Below are 25,061 nucleotides of genomic sequence, written 5' to 3'. Positions count from 1 at the left end.
CATTATGTTGATTGCTTTAAAGCAGCAATTAAGGTTCGGATAGCATGAAAAAGGATGAGAAACTTCCCCTAACAGTTTACATTTCTTCCCACCCACCTCAAAAAATTCAAAAACGTGCAACTACACAACAACAAAAAAATAAGTACCAAAATTTTTTTCGTAATAGTTTTGCTCGTACAATTTGCTGTCCAGATATTGAATAACTATTATCTTGAACTGGTCATTTTGAAACCACCTTCTAAACTCCGATACCTGTGCTGTTGTGGTCCTGTCAGGCTTGTGTGTGTGCGCAAGAGTAGTGATTAAACCTCTACAGTGAGGCACTTTTAAACTGCGTCCAATAGGCTTAAAAAAAAATAGCTGTACCATTCAGAAATGTATTGTAAACACAGACCAACAACCCATCATCTTTGGTTTAGCACTGGACAAATGCATAGACACTAGCATAACGTGAGTTCCTTGTCAAAACGAGTGCTTATGAATTTTTTGTTTTACATTAAATGTTTATTCCCAGGTCTGTGACAGAAACCTTTTTGGTACACAGTTCTGGTTTTATTCCACCCACCCCCCCCCCCCCCCCCACCCACCCACCCCACAAGTTCCTTGGAGCAAAAAAGGGTTTGACTCAACTTCTTTCAGCTGGAAGCAGAAACTGAGCTTTTTTTTTTGTTGGCAAGCTGTACCAGTCTCACCAACTCCTCCTTTCAACCAACATCATGTCTTGTATTTTTCCTCCATCAACTTTTAGGTTCTGTTTTTTGCTGCTTTTCAATTGCTTTCTAGGATAAACTGAAGTCTCGAAGAACAAAAGGAATGAGTCTTTTTTTGTTAAAATGGATTTTGAAAGCCGGAGTGTTTTTTTTTAAGGAAATGCAGTCAACCAATAAAGTTGGTGCTCCAATAAATACTTTGGTTTCAAATAACAGCAACTTTACTTTCTCTCTCTCTCTCTCACGCAAATGTCTCATTCAAGACTGCGGCTTGATAATGTCACCAATTCCCATTGCTGAGGCATTACCATTTTCCTGCTTCGGTGAGATGCGGCTGGCTTGGATGCTGCCATACGGCGAGGCAACACTGCCAGTGGAGGAGGGGCGGTTCTCAGCAGGAGGAAGGTCCCTCTCGGGTGGCCTCAGTGCTGCAGGCGGGAGTGGTAGTGCCAGTGGGAAGCTGGCCATGTACACCACCCGGCCAATTCTTTTGGCAACCTGCAACAGAAATTCAAAGTGAAATGTAAATTCCAGCTTGCTGCCATTATTCTGCACTAATCCGAAACAATGATGCCAAAAGAGATCACATTTCATACTCACAAGAGTATTTAGCCCCTCAAGCTTGTTCCATTCAACTAGATCATGGCTGATCTGTGTCTTAACTCCATTTACCTGCCTTGGTTCTCGAGCCCTTATCCCCTTTAGTAACAAAAATCTATCAATCTCAGCTGGTGTAGAAATAGAGGTCTTAAAATTGGCCTCATTGTCTCTTTGCTATTCGGTTCATCAGCTGGAAAATACATTGGAAGAGTACAAGATTGGTCTCAGGATACAGCAAGAAATTGGAGTTGAGGTAGGAAGATCAACCAGGATCTTAGTGAATGGCAGAGCACACTTGGTGGACCATGTGGCCTACTCCTGCTACTATTTCTTATGTTCCAGTTGTGCCTCTCCCATCCATGGTCCAATAGTTTAGTAACACTCACAAATCTTGAGCATCTGCTTGAACAATGACCAACCACTTGGGTGAGTACTGTCTCCCAGCAAGTACCAGATGCTCTCAGGTGAGGATGTGGGAAAATGGGGGCAACCTAGAAGGCCCCTTTTAATGAGTTTTGTATCTTCTAACACAATTTCCTCAACTCATCAACCTGGTCTCTTGGTAGTAACAATTATAATTACACAAGCAATATAAAGCACACAAAGTAGCGCACAAGGGTCAGGACTGACAGACGTCTTTTATAGAGCAGTTTGAATTCAGTTTTAAAGTCACACTGAAAATCTTGTCACTGTATTAAATGGACGCTGGTCAAAATAGTTCCCATTAGACAAAATAAGCAACAGGACATCCAAACATAAATAATTTCTACTGAGAACCACTCAGCTTGTCAAACGAGTTACTGATTCAAGTTTACAGGGTCATGCTGATCTAAATGTATGCTGAGTAATCGTTACATAAAATCTGATCAGAATTGAGGGATTATACAACCCTCAAATTACACAGATCTACGGATCCAGGCTAGACATGTTTATCTGAAATTCCTCTCACCCTTATTCTCCAACAGTAGTTTAATGAGTTTCAGGCAAACACAATTAAAAGTTGTGTGCTAGCACTCCACGGTGTAATTTCAAAGACTTATGTGTCAAAGCTGGCTACGAAAAGGTGGGAGATTTCCTCTGGTCATTATATCTTACTGGCATCATGAACACAGCAGGAAGATTTCCTTTTTCCAGCAAAATCGTAAAAGTGTCCCAAAGGAACAGCATTATAATATTGCTACCACACAGTGACCAGAGAAATCTTCCTCCCACACGGATTACAAAACTTAGGTCTTTAAATCTTTCCTCATTAGTTTTCTTGCAATGTCAGGTCTGCATTCTTGTGTTTGAAGTAGGTTACATTTTCGTGCTCCCTCTACCCCAATGTACTTCTGCATTAATCCACTGAATGAAATTGCCAAATTATTTGCTTTAGTGGGGGAATTCAGAGCAAGGGGACATCATCTTAAAATTAAAGCTTGGCCATTCAGGAGTGAAATCAGGGGGAAAATTCTTCACACCAAAGGGTAGCAGAAATCTGGAGATCCCTTCCCCCAAAGGCAGTGGGCCCTGGGAGAACTGAACCTTTCAAGTCTGAGATCAACAGACTTTTGTTGGGTATCAAGAGATTCAAAGGCAGGTAAATGGGTTTGAGGTACAGAACAACCATGATCTAACAGAATATGTTCTTGGGGTTAAATGGCCTTCTCCTGTGTCTATTTTATACGCTGTGGTGACATGGGCCAAACTCATTTCAAACAGGATCCCCACACCCACCAGAGAGAGAGGACACTTCGGTCCCATCAGTCTTGAGTTGCATTTATAAGGAGTGGGGCTCTAACCCATTGTATCAGGTCCCCCAAAATGTTTTGCACAATATTTCATAAAATAATTTCACAATTGTGAAATAAATATTGCCTGTAATAAAATGGCCTAATTAAGTTAACTTTCTGTTAATGAGTTGCAATCTAACCTTTGATTGATTGCTTAAATATAAAAAGTGCGAGATTAGTCTTTCAATAAAGCCTGGGCATTCTAGGAGATTACATTATGATTACTGTGTTGGATGATAATAGTTTGAACTCCTTTATTGTCTGAATTGTGTAGTTACTATATTGTTAGCGTACAATTTCCTTCTAAATTTACCATATATTAAGAACACTCGGTTGCTGTCATTGGTTCAGCCAAAGATTGTAATATAACCCCATCAGTCACTGTGCCCCAAGAGATGCAACTGCCAGGATGAACGTTGGTACAAGAATTAAACTGAATGTTGCAATGAGAACAAAAATGAAGGACGGGATCGGTGTCAATATAGTGACTAACATTCACAAGGAATGGACATCAGGCAATAATTATTGAGCACTGTGACACAGATGTAAAAGTCACACTTGTGATCTTTACACCCAGCACGCCTGAGTGCATGTCACAGAGTCCCTCGAAAGGTCAATCTACACCTCAACTTATGTGACAGAAGTCTGGGAATGAGTTAATAGTTAATTTAACATGTCCTTATGAAAGTTAGCAGAAACAAAAACAACCCTCAGTAACATGCCCAACTGTATTGTGTGTCTACCAGGACGTCAGAGTGACGTCACAATCGACAGAGAGAGCAGGGAAACAGATGGCGGCCCGGGTGAGTATACTGGTAAGCTTTTAATTTAATCTCAATCAAACATAAAATAAGACTTGATCGATTCATTAGTATATAAACTAAAAACTGAAGTGGATTTGATAATTTATCATGGAGTGAGAGACACACACCAGCAAGGAGTGTATTTGCTCAAATTCGGACAACTTAATACATAAACTGCATTAAGTATTATTAGCATTTATCAGTATTTGTAAGGTTTACTAATAGTAGTAAGCTTTATTAGCATTGGTAAGGTCTATTACCAGTAGGATGGTCTACATATCTGTGTAATCACGAAAAGTATAACTTTAGTTGAAGGTGGAACTAGCATTTAAAAAGCGCAGTAAATTCTACTATATGTAGGAATTATTCTAAGTTAATTGAGAAAGTAATTAAAGTAAATTAACTAATAACATAAGTAACAAGGGCAGGACAGGTGTTATGTTGCAGCTGTGCTATGTGGGAACTCCTGGATGCCAAGGCGATCCAGGACAAACACGTCTGCAGAAAATGTAAGCAGCTGGAGGAATTCCGGATCAGGATTATTGATCTGGAATTCGAACTGCAAACACTGCGCAACATAAGGGAGGGGGAGAAATACCTGGACACTTTGTTCCAGAAGACGGTCACACCCCTTTGAACAGGGTCATCTGTTTTGGTCAGCACTGAGGGACAAGAGGATGTGACTGTGAGTGAGGCAGGTAAAGCGACCGAGCAGATAGTAGTGGAGGAGCCTCGGACTTTGCAATTGTTAAACAGGTTTGAGGTGCTCTCAACCTGTGTGGATGAATGCGAGGTCTGCAAGGTGGATGAGCAGACTGGCTATGGCACTGTGGTACAGGAAGCCATTCAAGTGGGGGGAGCAAAAAGGAATGTAGTGGTAGTAGGGGATAGTATAGTGAGGGGGATTGACACTGTTCTGTGCAGCCGAGAGCATGAGTCCAGAAGGCTGTGTTGCCTACCTGGTGCGAGGGTTTGGGACATCTGCTCAGGGCTGGACAGGAACTGGGAGGGGGAGGATCCAGTTGTCGTGGTCCATGTAGGTACCAACGACATGGGTCGGACTAGGAAAGAGATTCTGCGTAGACAGTTTGAGCAGCGAGGCAACAAATTGAAGAGAGAACCTTGAGGGTAATAATCTCTGGATTATTACCTGAGCCACTTGCAATTGGCAGAGGGCACATAAGATTAGTGAAATAAATATGTGGCTCAAAGACTGGTGTGGAAGAAGTGGGTTTCAGTTTGTGGGGCACTGGCACCAATACTGGAGAAAGTGGGGGCTGTACCTTAATATTTTTAAGGCGGAGGGAGATAGATTCTTGCTAGGCAAGGGAATCAATGATTATCGGGGGTAGATGGGAGTGAGGAATTCGAGACAGAAACAGATCAGCCATGATCTTATTGAATGACGGAGCAGACTCAACGGGCACAATGGCCTACTTCTGCTCCTAACACGTATGGTGGTATGGGGCTTGATCTTTTCTCTTGTATTAATTACTACATATAGTGTTGGTTATGTGAGTGCATATCACACAATACTTAGAAATAACTTGTTTCCTTAGTGATATGAGATGACGGAGTCAAACTAGCACCAGGCACGTTTCGGACTGACAGCAGGAAGTAACTTTCCATGCAAGGAAAATCCTCACATGGAATGGGCATCTGGAGAGGCCAAGGAAGTAAATAACTGGAATCATTTAAGGAACAGTTGCGTCCTTTGATAACAGGGCTGTGCATCATATCTGGATGGGTAAGCTGAATGGCCTCCTCCTAATCCCATACAGCCGGTGATGCAATGGGGATGGAAGGAGGGGTTAGTCCTGGCGCTCAATGTGAAGTGTTGTGTGACTACATGAAACAATACAGAGAAAACAAAATTGCTTGTCCAACGTATTAGTGCCTTTGCCAGATGGAACAAACTGGAGCCTGAGTAAACTAACCTCCCAGGTACTTGCTGGTAACTAACTGGTGGTTGAGGCAGAAAAGGCTGTCCAACCCTACCCTTTTTAAGGATGCTACAGGAATTTATTTTTAATGATTGTTGCAGCATATGTTCATCACATAACGTGACCCAATGGAATGGGACTGCAAGTCATGTGCTCAGCTAGCTGGACCAATGAATGAGAAAGGTTACCTGTGCTCGTATTTTTAGTGCTGGTCCCAGCTTCAGGCCCATGGTGTTCAGTAAGTGCTCCTCTGTTAACAGGGGTAATGTCTCTCCATCAATAGCCTGGTCTCTGAACACCTGTATATTAAACACAAGTGATGGTCATTACCTGCTCAGTAAATGCATGCACAGATAAAGGCTTCAATTCACAGTGAGTTTGAACAGTAGCTGTTTTAGAATCATAGCCATTGGAAAGAATCAGGAAAGTGCAATACTGCAGCTACTTAACTTTGTAGTGAAATTGGTCAAAAGGCCTACATGAACCATAAATGGCAGCCTGATATCTCCTGGCCCAATTCCATAAAGGTTTTAACATGTTTGCACATTTATAAAGTCCCAACTTCAGGCAGGAACTGTTTCTGGTTAATGGTACTTTTATTATTAAATCAACATTTGAATTCGAGCTAAATTGAAGTCCAATTGGTTCAAGTCAAAATTTCATATCCATGTGTATGTCTCTACCCATGTGACTAATATTGCAGCAATGTGACTCAAATCCCTCCATTTACTGAATTTGCATTCAGTTTTTTAAAAAATAATTAACTCAAACTTGAATGTAAAGCAGGTATCAGGAAGTGACCTTGAAGCCGTCAAATTGCCGTAAATATTAACTGGTTCACTAATGTCCTTCAGGGAAGGAAACCTTCCTTCCTTACCCTAACTGGTCTATTTGTAACTCCAGTCCTACACCAATGTGGTCGACTCTTAACTGTCCTCTGCAATACCATAGTCACTCAGCTGTAAGAATGGCCATCACCACCTGCTCAGGAACAACTAGGACAGGCAATAAATGCCAGCCTTGCTAGTGACGTCCACATCTTAAGGATGAATGGGAAGGGAAAAAATGGACTCAGTTGCAGGTCTCCCAGTGGCTCATCAGTTACTGTGCTCTGTGCCATGCTTTCATGGACTGTTCTGAATCAAAACCAAGAAATTAGCTGCTTTTGGCTACTCGGTAGCGGCCTCAAAAGCCACCAACACCCACTTAGTGAGCTCATCAGAGAGGTTTGATGCATTTGTTTCAATAATTGGAATATGAACCAGCAGGTTGGACAGGAGCTGCACCAATTGAGCAGTGGAAGGGGTAATGATGGTTCCGAGGACAGTAATCTCTAAACCTTGCTGCAGCCAAGTCTTCAACTGGCCCAGGGGAAAAATCATTGTGAACTAAAAACAGGTGGAAAAGAGCAGTGAGCTTTGTGCCAATGAAGTATTGAGGGGTAAACCGTAAATGCAACTGCCTTGAGAAATCGGTTGAATGCAATTGTCAGGATTTCAAGCAATTACTCAGCAACATAGATTTTCTGATTGGCAGTCACATACTTCAAAAAACATAGGTTAACATAACTTTGGTGAGTAATTCCCATTTGTACCGTTAGTAATCTATATTGTGTTGGTGTAGAATCCTGTGTACCAGCTACAAGCCCTAGAATATTTTTAACTTTAATATAGATTCTCAACTAATAGTTTTTGGATAAAAGCAAAATACTGCAGATGCTGGAAATCTGAAATAAAAACAGTGCTGGAAATACTCAGCAGGTCTGGCAGCATCTGTGGAGAAAGAAACACAGAGTTAACGTTTCAGGTCGATGACCCTTCATCAGAACAGTTCCAATGAAAGGTCATTGACCTGAAACGTTAACTCTCTTTCTCTCTCCACAGATGCTGTCAGACCTGCTGAGTATTTCTAGCATTTCCTGTTTTTATATCAATTTTTGGAACCTGGTTTCAATCCAGTCCAAACACAGTAAAAGAAAATAAAAAAAACTTGTATTTATATTGGACCATTCACGATCAAGGATGTCCTACAGTCCTTAATAGATAATTAAATATTTTTTTTAAGTGTAGTCACCATTACAATACAACAGTCAATTTTTACACAGCAAGGTGCTGCTATCAGTAATGAGAAAGTAGTTGGGTAAGGGAGGAAGATCAGGCAAGACACCTCCCCTAGTGGGGACCCCTACCCGTCAGCCCTTGTATAGTAGCTTAGGATTTTTTATCCATCCACCTGAGAGGGTAGATGAACCCTTGGTTTAATGTCTCATCTGAAAGATGGTGCCTCTGGCAGTGCAGCCCTCCCTCAGTACAGAACTGAAGTATCAGCTTGAATGTACGCTCAAGCGGTGTTTGAATCCACAACCTTCTGAGAAAGACGTGAGTGCTACCAACTGATCAAAAGCCGACACAAAAATCTCCTCTATCTGCTGACTGGAAAGTTGATAAGTGACAGAAGAATGACCATTCAGCGTGACCGTTGGATGGCCTAGAGGGGGAAATAGAAAATGTAACACAAGGCGCATTGTGGAAAGCTCACATATGCCTACGGCTGAACTACATTGTCGAGCATCGTAGAGAAAAGCTTTACTCTACCTCTAACTGTTGGGAGTAGTTGATGCTGACACCGGAAAGTGTTCCCATCCCCCAGCAGTAACGTGTCTCACTGTGACGGGTACAAAATTCACACCGTGGCACTGTCAAGTGCGGTGGATTAAGACCAAGTTTGAATGTTATTCAGTGAGGAGACTTTTAGAGACTAGGCTGCTTACCTGGATATACTCCGCACAGCCAGAGAGACCATTAATGAAGTTACAGACGTCGTCAACAGTCCATTTGCTAATGTCCTCCACCGTAGCGCCATCCTCTCCATCCAGGAAGAGGCTTCCAATGCTGCCTGTTTATGGAGGTGGAGAACATAGATTGTCACTAACAGTTGGCAGTTGGCAACGTGAGTAAGATTTTAATATCCACCCAAATACAAAGCTTCAATTATCCTCATCATCAAGATAGCCAAGGTCAGTGCTTGAGCTGCTTCCACTCAGTCACTTGTGGAAAATCACCAACCATTCGACTCATGCACTTCACGTACCCATTTCTTCTTCATACCATAAATTGAACAAAACCTATAACAGCTTCAAACTTCTCATGCACATAACCCCTTGCAACCGTTTGAAAAGCTCAATATTCTGCAACTGGATAATATTTGTATAATACAGGAAGCAACACTTATGAATTATTTGCTTTAATTTTGCTTCACGTTCTTGCATTTGAAAAGTCTTGTTCTCCGTACTTTTAAAACCAGCTGTTTTAACACTCTCATTCCAGGCCCACCTATACATCACTGCACTGTAATTCAGACTGTCCTTGCTCCCTAAAAAATGAAAGAATGTTTATCACTTAAGTGCAGGAAAGGAAATTTCTTCCACGTTACCACAAAATGTCTTTTTTTTTAAACTGTAACTGATCTCCAAGTCTAAATGCGCTCTGCATCTGAAAAAGGTAGTGATCAGGAGCTGAATTTTCTGCTCCTTAGTCATGGGATGTTGGGGACTAACCCTAACCCTCTCTTTCCCTCCCCCCCAAATCACTATCCTACATGCGATCAGCTGACAAGGAATAGAAACTCCAGTTTTGTTGCTGTGTCAATGGACTTTGCCTCAGTATCTTCTTGAATAGGAGAATCAGCAGAAAAATCTGTTCCAAATTGTTCGAGCAAGACCCATTTTTAATCAGTTTTAAGCTGGAATACGCAGCAATCACAGCTCATGTGGTACCTAATCAATTCCTCTCACTTGAGGGGTAGCAGAATTGGCCCCATCAAGTGAAGTGACCTACACAACTCCCCAGCTAGGATCCTGCCCACATTTGTTTGGCAGTGGATAACAAAAAAGCCCCAGCATTCACTTCGCTGATTTTATACAAAGGTCAAGTTTTTTTTGTTCTTTTAGAACAAAAATGGTTACTACCACCACCACAGGGGACTGGCCTGAAGGAAATAATGAAGAGAACAAAATGCGAGAGGCAGGTTAATGTGCATCACTTAATTGCTCGCTGGTGCTCCCTGCATTAACGGCGTTATCTCGAATTATAATAATTTAGCTTTCTCAAATATCCAGGCCAAGCAAATCCTCCAAGCAGGACTGCCGCTGGTGGGCAAAGGAAACTGGGGATGTGCAAAGAGGCCCGAATTGGAGGGATGCAGAATTCTCATATGGCTGGAGGAGTTTAGAGATGGGGAGGGGTGAGGCCATGAAGGAATATAAAGTACAAAAGCAGGGAAGTTAAGATGAGCCTTTATAAAGCTCTGGTTAGGCCCCCCAATTGGTGTATTGTGTCTAGTTCTGTTCACCACCCTTTAGGAAGGATGTGAGGGCCCTTGAGTGGGTACAGAGATTTACCAGAATGGTTCCAGGGATGGGGGATTTTAGTTACAAGGTTAGCTTGGAAAAGCTGGGGTTGTTCTCTTTAGAACAAAGGAGTTTGCGGGGAGACTTAATAGAAGTGTACAAAATTATGACAGGCTTAGATAAGTTGGACAATGAAAAACTGTTCCCATTAATGAATGATACAGGGACCAGGGGACACAGATTGAAAGTTTTGGGCAAAAGATGCAGGGGGAATATGAGGAAGAACTTTTTTACGCAGCACGTGGTAACCACCTGGAACTCGCTGCCCACAAGGGAGGTGGAAGCAGAGACAATGACTTCAAAAGGAAGTTGGATGGTAACCCGAGTGAAATAAACTTGCAGGGCTGCGGGGATCGAGCCGGGGAATGGGGCTGACAGCATAGCTCCGTGGAGAGCTGGCATGGACTTGATGGGTCAAATGGTCTCCATCTGTGCCGTAAATGACTCTTGAGACTACAGAGGCAGATCAGGCGAGAGTATTGGAATAGTCAAACCTAGAGGTAATAAAAACATGGATGAGGGTTTCAGCAGTAGATGGACTAACACAGTGGCAGAGACAGGTGATTTTACAGAAATGGAAGTAGGCGGATTGGGTGATGGACAGGTTACGTGGTCAATGTTCAGGTAGGACACGACGGTTGCAAACAGTCTGGTTCAACCTCTGACAGTGGCTAAGGAATGGAGTACGTGGCAAAGGCCAAGACAATGGCTTTTGGCCTTCCCAATATTTAATTGGTGATTATTTTGGCTCATCCAATACTTGATGCCAGATGAGCAGCATGCCAAATCAGAGGCAGCGGAGGGGTCGACAGACTTTGGAATGAGGTAGAACTAGATGTCGGTGTGTACATGGAGCCTGACGCTGTGCTTTCAGATGATGTTGCCAAGTGACAGTGTGGAAATAAGAGGGAAGGACCAAGGATAAATCCTTGGGGGACTCCAGTGGTAACGGTGCTTTATGAGCATACAGCGAGCACCAGGCAGAGAGCTGACAGCTTGCTGTGAGGAAGGGGAGGCAACCTGGAGGGAGATCACTTAGCAACCAATTCATAGTGCAGGTGATACAAGGCCTGGGAGTGAGGCCAGCTGCCATCTGCTCAATTGCAACTGCTGTGTAACCCAAGGAGGCATCAAAATGCATTCGATATTCTCCAGAAATAAAACCACCTCAGCTGGAGATGTCATCACAGACAGAGGAAAGGGTGGGGGCAAAACAAATTAGCCAGATTTCCTGCTCTCGAAGGTTATACAGTAATCCTTGCTGGAAAATAGACATGTGGATGTCAGGTCAAAGAGGAACAAGCTTGGTTGTGTCCACCCACAGTCGAATATCTGGCGCATCCATACGCAAAGAATGACCGCTAGGCAAGTTCCTGGAATACTCCTGTAGTTCCTGAAGAACTAATACTTCCAGTATGAATCGGCACGTTCAGGATCCTGGGGGGGGGGGGGGGGGAATTTTGGGGAGGCAAAGGAGCAGGTGAAAACAATGAACACAAGTCATGAAGAATTTCGCCGCTCTCTGGATGCCTAAATACTGCCACTAAATACTAATGGCAGGATGACCCCTATTCATCCTAATCCATTAACCAGTCTCAGCTGCTTTTTGTGCACAAGCTTTACAGGAACTCATGCCACAGTGGCAAGGGTTGCAGTAGGTCTAATGTGGTTCACTCAGCAGAGGAAGTAGAAGTGAAATCAATTCCTGCAGGCCAAATCCCTGCACATACGAAGCTACTTAGCCGTCTGCTGCCAGCGTGTGTGATCCACGGGGATCTGACGAAGTCACCCTTGGCTTGAAAACCAGCCATTTCCTTATTCTGACTGCAGTCCAAGTATTTCCTTCCGGCACGCTATTTATCAGTGAGTGACTGAGTGAAGCATTTTCATGAAGTTTGTTCTTTGTGGTTTGGACAGATTCAATGTCCTGATTTTAAAAAGGAAAAGCCACTTGGCTTTAGAATTTCTTTTACACCAAAACGCAAACTGCCATTTAACTCTTTTGACAGATTGATGAGGCCTGTTTAAACACTTTGGTCCCTGTCCTTCAATTTACCGAGAGGCCTTTTTAAATAAATTGCTTTCCCATTGACAAGTCTCTCCTTCAGACAGGACACCTGTGAATTACAAAGCGGAATGTGCATTTATGTCCTTGATAAAGCATTTGATTTGAGGTGTAATCTGTCTTTGGCAGCTGGACAAAGCCTTGTTGCAGAAACGATGCATTGTTGGGTTTCTCAATTACAGAGTGCGGCACAGACACTATACAATGTATTAAAGCACCGTGATGCAGCAGTGTAGAAGGGAAGGGATACATTTTATAAACAGCAATAAATGTAAATTTAAAGTGCTCCCTTCTGCCTCACTGGACCAATGCCAAAACACAATGTGGCACTGAGACACCCAGACCAGGAAGTCCTAGGCCTGTACTGAGTTAGCTGTTCTCAGCCAGGCCTCAACAATGAGCCTCGGTTCCCCAAGGCCCAGAGAGGCCAAAATTAGCCAGGTACCCCACCACTGATCATCCAGAGACTGCTGGAAGTGTGTGTGTGTACGTGCGAGAGAGAGCAAGAGCGAGCGAGCTGTTGCTCCTGGCAGTTGAACAGCTTGCCAACACTCAACTCTAGGCATGTTGCTGGACACTAGCCATTTGGGGAAACACCCAGCAAGTCAGTGTCTCCAGGAGGGGGAGGCGAGAGAAGGAAAAGAAACAGAAGAGAAAGTGTTACACAGACCAAAACAGGCATTAAAGAGTTAACTCGTACACAGAAATGACTCAAGTCTCTGCAGTTTACTCCACGGCTGAGGGGGACCTCATAAAGGCGACAGCAGATTACGGTAAATCTCCTGACATTGCTTTTATTTTCTAACTTGTCCTGCTGTATGACCTGGGGGTGGTGGAAAAAGTTCTTCAGCTTGAAGCAGTGAATCATATCCTCCTCCTGGGACTACAGCACCATTCCTTCTCAATGACCTTAGCACATTTCCCACAAAGCTCCACTCTCACTAACTTTGGTTCAGCTGCCTGCAGCGTTGCTTTTCTATTGGAGCAAATTAGCCGTGGATTCTGGAGCCAGCGGCTGCAGTTGTTCTTTACATCAGCTCTCCTCGACTATGAGGAAAAGGCTAGATCTACACTCATTCTTTCTGGGTTTTCAACGCCATTTTGATTAGGTTTGTTTCCCTTAAAAACAACTCATGCAATGCATTTTCACAGGCCTCAAAAAGATCGATGGGATTATTTTTCTAAACGGTTAAGGGGTCAAATGGCCAACCGAGCTACCTACATCAACAATCTGTTATCCCCACTGTAAAACTTTTTTAAAAAAATGAAATTCTCAAAAAAAAATCGAAGATCACAAAATTAAAACGTGGTGCTTCAAAGCAGGTTTTTCGAAGGAACTACGCAGTATAACAGTGAGGTAATTGGACACATTTTGGAACGCATAGCACTTGGAATTGCGAATGCGTTGGGGGAGGGGGGAGAAAGGGTAGGTTCTGGCAGACGTGTAGGACAATTAATGTCAGACAACCGTTTGGAGGATTTTTTTTTGCTGTCGTACAGGTACATAAACAAATTCAGGCATCATTTAGAAAGCAGTTAACCGAGCCCACTCCTAAAATAGAGGACGATTGATTTTTCAAAACAATAGATTCCCGTACGTATGCAGCAGCGTGGCGTTTAATTCTCGTGGGAGATGTTGACAGGTTGCTAAAATCCACGAGCGAGCATCAGCTTTTAGCATGTTTAATTTTAACTGACCCGTCTCATATTTTAGAAACCTGACTGGTCCACAGGAAAGTTGAAAGTTCAGGGTGGTGGGAAGGGGGTTGAAAGGGAAGACGACGAATCACAAAATTAAAAATGGAGATAAAAATAGGATTGAAGCTCCCCTCAATAGCTCACCAGGTCAGTGTAGGGTCCAGTGTGGTATACCAAAGTACGGAAATGATAGGCAGGAAGAGACTCACTGGTCCATTAAGCCTGTCCCACACTCATGATGGTGGGAGCATCATGACCAGATACTTCCTAAGAACATCAGATATAGGAACAGGAGTAGGCCATTCGGCCCCTCAAGCCTGCTCCGCCATTCAATAAGATCATGGCTCAACTGATCATGGCCTCAATTCCACTTTCCTGCCTGCCCCCCATAACCCTCGACTCCCTTGTAGATCAAAAATCTGTCTAACTCAGCCTTGAAGATACTCAATGACCCAGCCTCTACTGCTCTCTGGGGAAGAGAATTCCAAAGATGAATGATCCTTACAAGAAATTGCTCCTCTGCTCCATCTTAAAAGGGAGACCCCTTATTTTGAAACTATGCCCCCAGTTCTAGATTCCCCCATGAGTGGAAACATCCTCTCAGCATCTACCCTATCTTGTATGTTTCAATAAGATCACCCCTCATTCTTCTAAACTCCAATGAATATAGGCTCAACCTTTCCTCATAAGACAAACCCCTTCATCCCAGGAATCAACCGGTGAATCTTCTCTGAACTGCTTCCAATGCAAATATATTCATCCTTAATAAGGAGACCCAAACTCTACTCAGTACTCTAGGTGCAGTCTCACCAATGCCCTATACAGTTGTAGCAAGACTTCCCTACTTTTATACTCCATCTCCCTTGCTATAAAGGTCAACATTCCATTTGCCTTCCAAATTACTTGCTGTACCTGCATGCTAACTTTTTGTGATTGATGTACGAGGACACCCAGATCCCTCTGTTCCGCAGCTTTCTGCAGTCTCTCTATTTAAATAATATTCTGCTTTTATATTCTTCCCACCAAAGTGGACAACCTCACATTTTACACTATCTGCCAATTCTTTCCCACTCACTTAACCTATCTATAGCCCTTTGTAGACTGTGTCCTCCTCACCACTTGCTTTCCTTCCTACTGCCCATCCACCTCACCCACAGCCACATATAAACAACACAGACCAGGTTCAACCTCCAGTCTGTGCAGAGTTGGCTGCTCGGAAATCAGACTGTGTGTGGGCATCAGTGGCCCTTGGCCCGGAAGGGGGAAAATGAGTTTGGGCTGCTGTTCCTGGTGGCTATCCAGTGACGGTGACGTGGAAACTGGGTGAGGACAAGGAGAGATTTTGCTGTGATGCCCTAATAGCAGTATGAGCGCTACAGTTATCCGCAGTGACTCCGGAAGAAGGGGGTTCCTTGGTCTCTTGGGCACCTTGCTATCCAGTGACGTCTGCTATAAAGTGCATGTCCATGGATATATTGAGCTTGGCTCATGATTTCCTCACAGCCTGCCAACATAGCCCACGTGAAACATGGCCATGCAGTGAGGGACTGGAAGGCTGAGGGTGCCCCGAAAGAGTTAATGCATTCAAGGTGTGAAGTGGGGAGGAAAGGGAGATTTCATTGGTGGAAAATAAACTTTCCATTTTGCTGAAAGGCAAAACGTAATACATCCCACTTGGTGCTCTGTGAGGCACAGTGAGGTAAGTGATAAGTCAGCCCAAAGAGAGTTTGCATTTCAAGTGTTGCATTCATTCTGCATGCAGTCGCATTGATTAACATCTCGAAACAGCCATCCTGTTTTGTATGAATGGAGCTGTGTTAATGGAATGGATTAACTATTGACATTTTGCTAACACTGCTACTCCTCATTTTCACCCGTCACATTGCTTTTACCGACAAGAGAAATATGATTGTGTGTAAAATTTGTCAAACTGGAAACTGCATTTTTGTTATAAGTTTCATTATAACACATTGTTTAAAACCATTTACCAGGTCTCACAAAGTATTTACAAGTATTGAGGTTCCTTCGCTAACCCCAATCATGCCTGGCATTCATTTCTACAGATCAATAGCCACAAGAAAAGTTAACATTTTATTCATCCTCCTCCCTCACTAATTTGTCCCCCTCCTCTCCTTATGACACTGACTGGGATAAGATTGCACAGGTACTGACCGCTTTCTGATATCCCATCCAAGTGAATCTAGACAGTGCAAACATGGGTTCAGCCTTCATAGTTACACAGACAACACTCAACTCTACCTCCCCACCACCAGTTCCAACCCCTCCACTGTCTATGTTGTCAAGGCTGCTCACCTGTTATCAGCTCCTCAACAAGTTGCAATTTCCTCCAACCGTTGGGAAGACCAAAGTCATCATCTTCGGGCCCGCCACAAACTTTGTACCTTAGGTACAGTCTCCCTTCCCTCCCGGCCACTGCCTTAGACTGAAACAAACTGTTCAAAACATCAGTGGGCTATTCAAATCAGAACTGAATTTCCATAGCCCATATCCTCTATCATAATGTCCGCCTACATCCACCTCTAACATCACCCCTCTCTGCCCTGCCTCCTCAATTCATCTGCTGCTGCTGAAATCCCCATCCATTGCCTTTGCCACCTTCAGATTCAACTAGTCCAATGCTCTCCTCGCCAACATCCCAGCCTCCACCATCCATAAACTCATCCAAAAAATCCTGCTGTCCATATCCTATCCTGCACCAAGATCAGCTCACTCATCACCCTTGTCCTCTCTGAACTAAAATGGTCCTAGACCCCAATGTCTCAAACTTAAAATGCTCTTTTCTTGTGTTTAAATGCCTTCAAAGTTTTTAATCGTCAATTTTTGAAACCACCATAAGCACTACAAACCCTCCCTTGATCTCTCCATTCCTTTGACTCTGGTCGCTGGTGCATCATTCTTTCCCTTTGCTCCACCTTTAGTGGCCATGCCTTCAGCTATCTGGACCCACACTCAGGAATTCCCACTCTAAACCTCTCCACCCTTCAGACCCTCCTTAAAACCCATCTCTACCTAAGCTTTAGCTCTACCCATACCAATAGCATCTTTGTACCATCCATTTTTTTGCCTATGCCTCTTTGAAGGACTGGAGACAATTTTTTATGTTAAAGAGGCTATAAAAATGCAAGTTTCTGATGAAACCCTGCTCTACATCATTTGGACAGATTTATATACAGATTTTCTCTCTGCTCTGAAAGTGCTTACTCTCATTGAATACAGCTCCACAGACACTAGCCCCCATCCAGTTCACTTGTCCAAGAGGGCATTTGTATGAATGTGCTGACAGGGTCAGCAGGTTAATCTAGTGTCCTCACCCAACATCCAGCATAAACACGTTCCACAGGAGCCACTCCATTGTGGCCTAAGAATATGAATTTTGCTTGATTTTATCCCCCCCTCTCTACCCCTGGGGCATTGCAACCTTTATCATCAAACTGGCTGAGGTCAGCTAACTTGGGATGGAACCTGGGTCTATCTATTGTCTGTGGCTCAGTGCCACACTAACAAAAGCTTTTACCCACAGACTGACCTTTTTTTTTAATTGATTTGAAGTATATAATGTTGAGATTGATGTTTAGGAAAAAGCATAAACCACACAGAAAGATAATAGACATATAAACACAAGTGCCTTCTGGGACATAATCTGTTGCTCCCATATTGAAATAGTGATAAATCATCAGTGAGTAGATGACTCACTACTGCATTCAGGATACATCCATACATCACAGAGGTTATTCTCACATCAGCCATTTCATTTTGCTTTAACGTGATCAGAAAATTAACTATTGAAGTCATGGACTGTTCTCAAGATACACAGTTGTTTTCTTCATTCCAAGCACAGAAAAGACCCACACAATAAATCCAAATGAGTACTGCCCACTTCAGTTCATCCATCCAGAAAAGTCCTACAGTTCCCCACCTCAATCATAGCATCCTTCTACCTTTCAATTCCAAAGTTTTCCTCTCCAGTTATGCATCTAGGAGTCCAATGGGTGTATTGAGCACTCTTTACGTGAATAAAAACCTATTAGCTGTTCTAAATTTGCCCCTAACTGGTTCAATCTGAGCCCCTTGTCTGACAGTTTCATTTGATGTCGTGTTCCAGATTTACCTGCTCTATTTTACGCTTGAAGATCACTTTATTTCAAAGTTGACAAACCAAATGCACTTCAATCATTCCTCATAATTCAAGTTCTCTAAAGCCAACAATCAATGTCATGGATCTTCTCTGACCCATCTCCAAGATTTGAATGTTTGCCATGTGTGATTGGAACTGGACACAGTACTCAGGATGTGATCTGATAGATCAGGAGTGAAACCTTCTAAAAGATGCTGACAGTATGAAAAATATTTGCTCAAGTTTGCCTATATATTTGAAGGGGTTTTTTTTGCTTTAGGGAACTACTACGCTTTACCAAAATGTGGCAGAGTGAGGGTCTCAGCAACACTTTTATAACCCCACCACCCCCCCGCTCCCCGAAAGAGATACTAATGAAGAGCATGGGTTTCCCATTGGGGATTCCCCTGTTGGTTATTCTAATTTGCAGGAGGAGGAAAAGGAGAATGAGGCAGCATTAAAGGAAGATGAGACCAATATGCTATTAACACCCACAATGAGTATCTAGACTCCACAGATCTTATAAGGGACTGAGTGAGGACCTCTGCCTTCAGCAACTTGGCTTGACTAAAGGAGGCCTGGGAGAGCTAGGCACCTTTATGCAACTTATTTTTTTCCAAAAATATACTTCATTCATAAAAATCTGTAAAAATAAAATGCATTACAGAACAGTTCAAAACAGCACCCAGTTGACATTCCAAAAAGTGCAAAGGAAATCAGTTTTCTTCAATACAGGAGTGAGTTGCCTCACAACCCTTCCATTCCATTTTACATGCCATGTACATTTTACAGCAAACCCCTATTTGGTGTATACAGCCCAAGAGGTTTCCCATGGGCCCAGCCCCTCAGTTCACTATGGCGGGAGGACCTTACACAGTCGTCTTTCCTCATTGAGCCTTTGCTGCGGCTGCCCCAAGCTTTAGTGCGTCCCTCAGCAAGTAGTCCTGGACCTTGGAACGTGCCAGTCTGCAACATTCGGTCGTGGACAACTCTTTGCGCTGGAAGTCCAGCAAGGTTCGGGCAGACCAAAGACCGTCTTTCACCGAATTGATGGTCCTCCAGCAGCAGTTGATGTTTATCTCGGTGTGCGTCCCTGGGAACAGCCCGTGGAGCACAGACTCCTGTGTTACAGAGCTGCTTGGGATGAACTTTGACAAAAACCACTGCATCTCTTTCCACACCTGCTTTGCAAAGACACATTCCAGAAGGAGGTGGGCAACTGTCTCTTCCCCACCACAACCACCTCGAGGGTAGCGTGTGGAGGGGGCGAGACTCTGAGTGTGCATAAAGGATCTGACGGGCAGGGCCCTTCTCACCACCACCCAAGCTACGTCTTGGTGCTTGTTTGGCAGTTCTGGTGATGAAGCATTCTACCGAATGACTTTGGCAGTCTGCTCGGGGAACCATCCGACAGGATCCACCATCCCCTTTTCCCGCAGACCACTGCCTGATGGATTGGTGGTCAAAGATGTTTTCTCACAGAAACTTTCCCACGAAGGATAGGTGGTACGGCACGGTCCAACTGGATGGAGCGTTCCGCAGCAATGCGACCAGACCCATCCTTCATAACACCGGGGACAGATAGAACCTCAGCACATAGTGGCACTTGGTGTTTGTGTACTGGGGCTTTATGCACAGCTTGATGCACCTTCTGCAACATCACCTTGAACCCCCAGTCAAATAGCAGAACAGTGCTGTTTGTAGCCAGGAGAGGTTCCTGCTATTGTCCCAAAGACACCTTTCAAGGTGCAGCTGGTGACTTAAGCAACATAAGCCAGAGTATTGGCTGTGGGCAATTCATTAATTTAGTGATGAATCCTAGGCGGCAACATGTCAGGGCTATTTAGTTCTATCACAATGCTGCTTTCTCTGAAGTTCAACAGGCAATCATTGGCACCTGAGTTGCACTACGATCTACCATTGTCAAGCCACCGAATAGGAGGAAATCCTATTGCCTCAATATTCAAATAATCTATTACAACAAATCCTCCCAAATTCTCAGTGAGTTGCCCTGAGGGGTTTGTCATGAAGGACTCCAGACTTTCAGCTCACATTACAGTCATGGGAAGGCTTCCAGGAGACAAACCTAGTTTCCATGGCTCATGACCCCACTTCAACTGCCAAACTCACCAGCCAAACATCACAACAAAGAGGCCCATGCATCCACCAGTCTGGTCATAGGTGGGACATATAGGCCTCCTTAAGGCCTTACAGATCAGGAGGAGCTCTGCTGTCTGCTCCTGAGTGGGTCATACACATTGCGACTGTTTGCTGTGCCCCTCACAACTTTATGACTGAAAAATGACTGTCCATGGAATGGCAGGAGGTTGTAGACCTGGATGTTGCAGGATCAAAAGCTCAGTGTCAGGAGAACCAGTATTCAGAGAGCTCTGCAGTATTGTCTGCCAGGGACATGCATGGGAAATTATTACTCATACCTTCTCCCCAGATGAAAGTGTCCCCCTGTGCAACTGTCCATCACAACATCTCCCAAAGTCCTTGCTGCCAACTCCAATCATTCCATATGTAACATCATCGTTACAGACCTAATTAACATTCTTGACACATCATCTCTGATACCTGGCAGGAGTGTATAATAGCTTGGAGCTACAAAGCAAAATCCACATATCATTTTAATTTTACAATAAGTGTGACAAAGGACATCTCAAACCCACATTACCCCTGGGTGCCTAGATTTGCTATTCTAGTACCTATCACAGTACTGAAGCCTAGATTCCACCTGAGGTCCAATGTTGTGAGATGTGGTTCGTCAGGCTTTTGAGACTGGGATGGACCTCGTCTCGGGAGAACTGAATGCTGGGATTGAGCCCCTGTGGGCTCATGTGCAAATGCCTGGTCAGCCTGGAGGTGCTTTGCTTCAGCCACTGAGGGGCTAAGCCAGAGGCCTGGCACATATTGCCAACCTGACAGACAGCCAGTTCATGTCAGATAATTCTAGCCATGCCACTGGTATTGGGGCCAGGTTCATGGTGGTCACCAATCAGCACAGTTACAGATGTTGCCCTTATTTTGGGTACTAAGGAAATCAAAGGATTTAAGGATAGTGCGGGAAAGTGGAATTGAGATAAAAAGAACTGTCAAATGGCCTAAATCAGCACCTATTTATGTTCTTAATGGCTTCCGTTAGATCCATAAAGCCTGAGAGACTGGACTCTTGAGGGTAGGTTACAGGATACAACGGTTGAAGTGCAGGGCTCAAGTCCCACTCCAGAAGAATGCCCCTGCTGTTCATCGAATAGTGCCATGGAATCTTTTACGTCCACCTGGGAAGGCAGATGGGAGCTCAGTTTAATGACTTATCGGGAAGACGGTACTGCCAGAGATCGGCACTTCTTCAACAACGCACTGAAAAGATCTCACGTTATAATGTGTACTTCCTGTGCCACAGCAGGCAGAGAACACAAGGGATGTGGAATGTCGAAAATTGTCAAATTATTGGAAGCAACGCCACTAGTCATCCACAAAATTATGTATTCTTATATCAGAATATGTAAAAGTGAAGATACCTCAAGAAAAAGCACGGAAAAGCAGGAAATGAAATATTCACAGCAATTATAATTCTTACCTTCCTCCAGCCCACCTCTCAGAATAGAAATGTTCACCAGATGTATACACTGACCTTTTGTCCTCATCATCAATTATACTAAATAGCACAGAGCTTCAGATCCATGCTTAACCTATACGTGCTGTATTATATCTGATAATCTAAATCAGGAGGCTTAGTATAACACTGTAGTTACAATGAGCACTCTGGAGTGTTAGGGAAAGAGAGCTGATTAAAGCACGGGGTATATATGAGTTTCCAATACCAGCATAACATGCAGCTGAATGGTCTTTACAGTTATTAATAATTGGAATATCAAGCAGAAGCAAATATTGCAATTTAAAGGACAGGAACAGTTTTATGGATTGTAATTTTTCTTCAAATTGCTCCCCCATACTACCTTCCACCCGCTGGCTTAAACATCTACCCCCTCCACCACCAGCACACTGTGTGTATTATCTACATGATGCACTGCAGCAACCAAGGCTTCATCGATAGTAGCTCTCAAACCTGCAACCTATGCTGCCCAGAAGAGAACAAGGGCAGCAGACGCATGTGAACACCACCATGCAAGTTCCCCTCCAAGTCACACACCATCTCTACTTTGGCACAGACCGCCAGTACTCCACCGCACTGGATCAACATCCTGGAATTCCCTACCTAACAGCACATTCACCATAAGGATGGCTGTGGTTTAAGAAGGTGGCTCACCACCACCTTCTCAATGGTAACTAGGGATTGCCAATAAATGGCAGCCTTACCAGTGATGCTCACATCCAGAGAATTCATTTTATTTTAATTAAAAATAGATATATCTTCATTAAGATTACCCTTCCAAACCAGATCAGATCTCCTGCTCTAGGTGTGTCTACTTTGTCACCAATATCGTTAACAAAGATTTCCTCCGATAATTAATGTCAAATAAACTTGAGATCCTATTCTTCATAAATTATTTTGTTAGAAATAACTAACCGAAGGGATCTGCTCTCTGACTTGTGATGTTGCTAAAACATAATGATGGGAGGAAATTGGAGACAGTCACGTGCCAACTGTCAGACTACACCTTGAGTACTGTGTCCAGTTCCGGTCAGACCCACCTCGAGTACTGTGTCCGGTTCTATGCAGACATGGAAAATACTATCTTTGGAGATAGGTCAGAGATGACACTGATTGTTGATATCAGGGAACTTGAGGTATGAGGAACGATCAAAGGGCCTTTGGTTCGTCAACTTTGATGGGAAGTGCCCTTCTACGCACTGCACTGGACATAATAACTGTGGGGGAGTGGGGGCTATAACAATGGATCAGCTGCAGAGAAGGTCCAAACTTGCTTTGTACCCCCTCCAGAAATGACATCATGGGTGCATCCATCCAGTAACACACTTTCCCGAGGATCGGGAATGGCATTTGTGTTCTTTTAAAACTTACCATCCCCTTGAAGATCCATTACTCCATAAATCCTGCACTCATACATGTTCACAATAATCTCCTTCCGTGCCTTTTAATACACCTCAGGTATCTGGTGATTTAGATAAGTGTAGGTTTGCAATATGTTGTGTACAATACTCGGATGCAGGTGACTTTAAAAGAGCAGCGTTCCTTGTAATTCTGAAGTGTCACCCACTGGTGATTTGCTTAAAAACACTGAATCGAGTAAGCAACACAATCTGAATTTCTGTCCTAATCCAGGTCGTTTGAATGCCGATTGCCAATCCAACAATGAAAAGTGAGATGGTCACGAGCTGGATCTCTCTCGATCCATTTCCTTAGTGGCAGCCCTGCTGTGCCAAATGGTACTAAAGTGCCATTAATAAAACCGGCGTGAGAAGTGGAGAGAGATGTGCATTTACAGGATGGAGGGTTGCTCTTCTGAAAACAGGGTTAATCTGTATTGTTGGGGGCAGCCACATAGGGTTCCACAGCCCAGCAGTGCGACTATGCACAAGTATTTTGCAAGGGTGCAAAGAAATGGCTGTCAACTCCCAGAGGTGCAATCTCCATTCTCCACGAGCATTTTAGAATCAGGGAGTTTTATAGCACAGCAGGTGGCTCTCTGGGATAGTCATTTACTCAGTCTTATTCCCCTGCCCTTTTCCCATACCTTCTTAATTTGTTTAGTTTTCAGTTATTTATCCACTTCTCTTTGAAAATTGATTAAAGATTCTGCTCCCATTATGGTTTGTGATGGGACATTCCATTTCTAAATATCCCTCTGTATAAAAAAAATAAATTGTCCTAACCTCTACCTTCTTTTAGTAACAAAGTAACATTAAGAACAGGGGGAGGCCATTCAGCCCCTCGAGCCTGCTCTGCCATTCAAATCGATTATGGCTGATCTGCACCTCAACTATATTTTCCCACCTTTGCTCCACATCCCTCAACACCCGTACTTTACAAAATTCTATCGCGCTCAGTCTTGAAAGCTCAAATTGCCCTTGCATCCACAGCCCGTCGGGGGAGAGATTTTCTGCTGCCTTTTGTGTCCTGATTTCACTCCTGCATGGCGTAGCATTAAAATTAGAGCTATGTCCCCTTGTTCTGGGCTCTCCAATCACCCCAACCCAAAGAGGAAATAGTTTCTCAGTATATACCTTACTGAATCCTGATAACATTTTAAACACCTCCATCAGCGACGGACAGAAATTCTGCTTCATCTTATTCCATCGTACTGGTTTTTCGACATTCCCGCAGAACGCCAAGGAATGAACACAGAGACCCTCCACATCCAACAATGACGATTTGCACTTATAGAATACCACTGAGTAATTCAAAGTGGAATTAAAGTTCCTCAAAAAATAAGCAAAGCTCTCAACACATTACACACAGAGGCTATAATCTGATCCTGAGGTGCAGACAGTGTCCGACAGCGTGAGAATGAAACCAGCTTTTCTGACTGTTAACTAAACCCAGAGATTAGCTCTGACTCGGTTCCTAGTGCCTGACTTTGCCGAGTGATCAGAGCATTACATCAAATTTACAGCACCGAAACAGGCCATTCAGCCCAACAGGTCTATGCTGGTGTTTATGCTCCACATGCGCCTCCCCCCACCTTACTTCAATTGCGTGGAATTGACAGAAGTTTACAATATTCCTCGCGGATTCCATGATTACAAGTTTACTCGGGGGGGGGGGGGGGTGCAAAACAGCCCACACAATCTGTTCCTCATTATACTCACTGCAACATCTTGTGCTCATTGAGAACCTCAACACACTGGAGTTCCTTTTCTCCTGCAGTCTTTCCCTTACATTTTTCAAGACATTTGAAACCCAAACTAGTCATTACCTAATCACTACTTCCCAAATTACTTCATCTCCTCTTTGTAAAGCTTGGCGATATTCTGCACAATGGCCTTTGACCTGTC

General features: G+C 43.7%; 1 protein-coding gene across 10 annotated transcripts in view; it reads right to left on the bottom strand.

The window, feature by feature from the left end:
• Nucleotides 1-583: 583 nt before the first annotated feature.
• Nucleotides 584-25,061, bottom strand: part of samd11 (sterile alpha motif domain containing 11) — a 231,663-nt gene continuing 207,185 nt past the window's right edge. For all 10 annotated transcript variants that reach the window (XM_068017043.1, XM_068017037.1, XM_068017038.1 and 7 more), the window contains 3 exons: nucleotides 8,599-8,723; nucleotides 6,017-6,127; nucleotides 584-1,208 (listed from right to left, as the gene is read on the bottom strand). In XM_068017043.1, coding sequence (XP_067873144.1) covers nucleotides 969-1,208; nucleotides 6,017-6,127; nucleotides 8,599-8,723 — 476 coding nt within the window. In that variant the 3' untranslated portion in view covers nucleotides 584-968. The remainder of the gene's footprint in view (nucleotides 1,209-6,016; nucleotides 6,128-8,598; nucleotides 8,724-25,061) is intronic.

This window comes from Heterodontus francisci, chromosome 37 (genome assembly GCF_036365525.1).
Source record: "Heterodontus francisci isolate sHetFra1 chromosome 37, sHetFra1.hap1, whole genome shotgun sequence".
Lineage (NCBI taxonomy): Eukaryota > Metazoa > Chordata > Chondrichthyes > Heterodontiformes > Heterodontidae > Heterodontus > Heterodontus francisci.
This window is presented reverse-complemented; position numbering and strand designations above follow the sequence as displayed.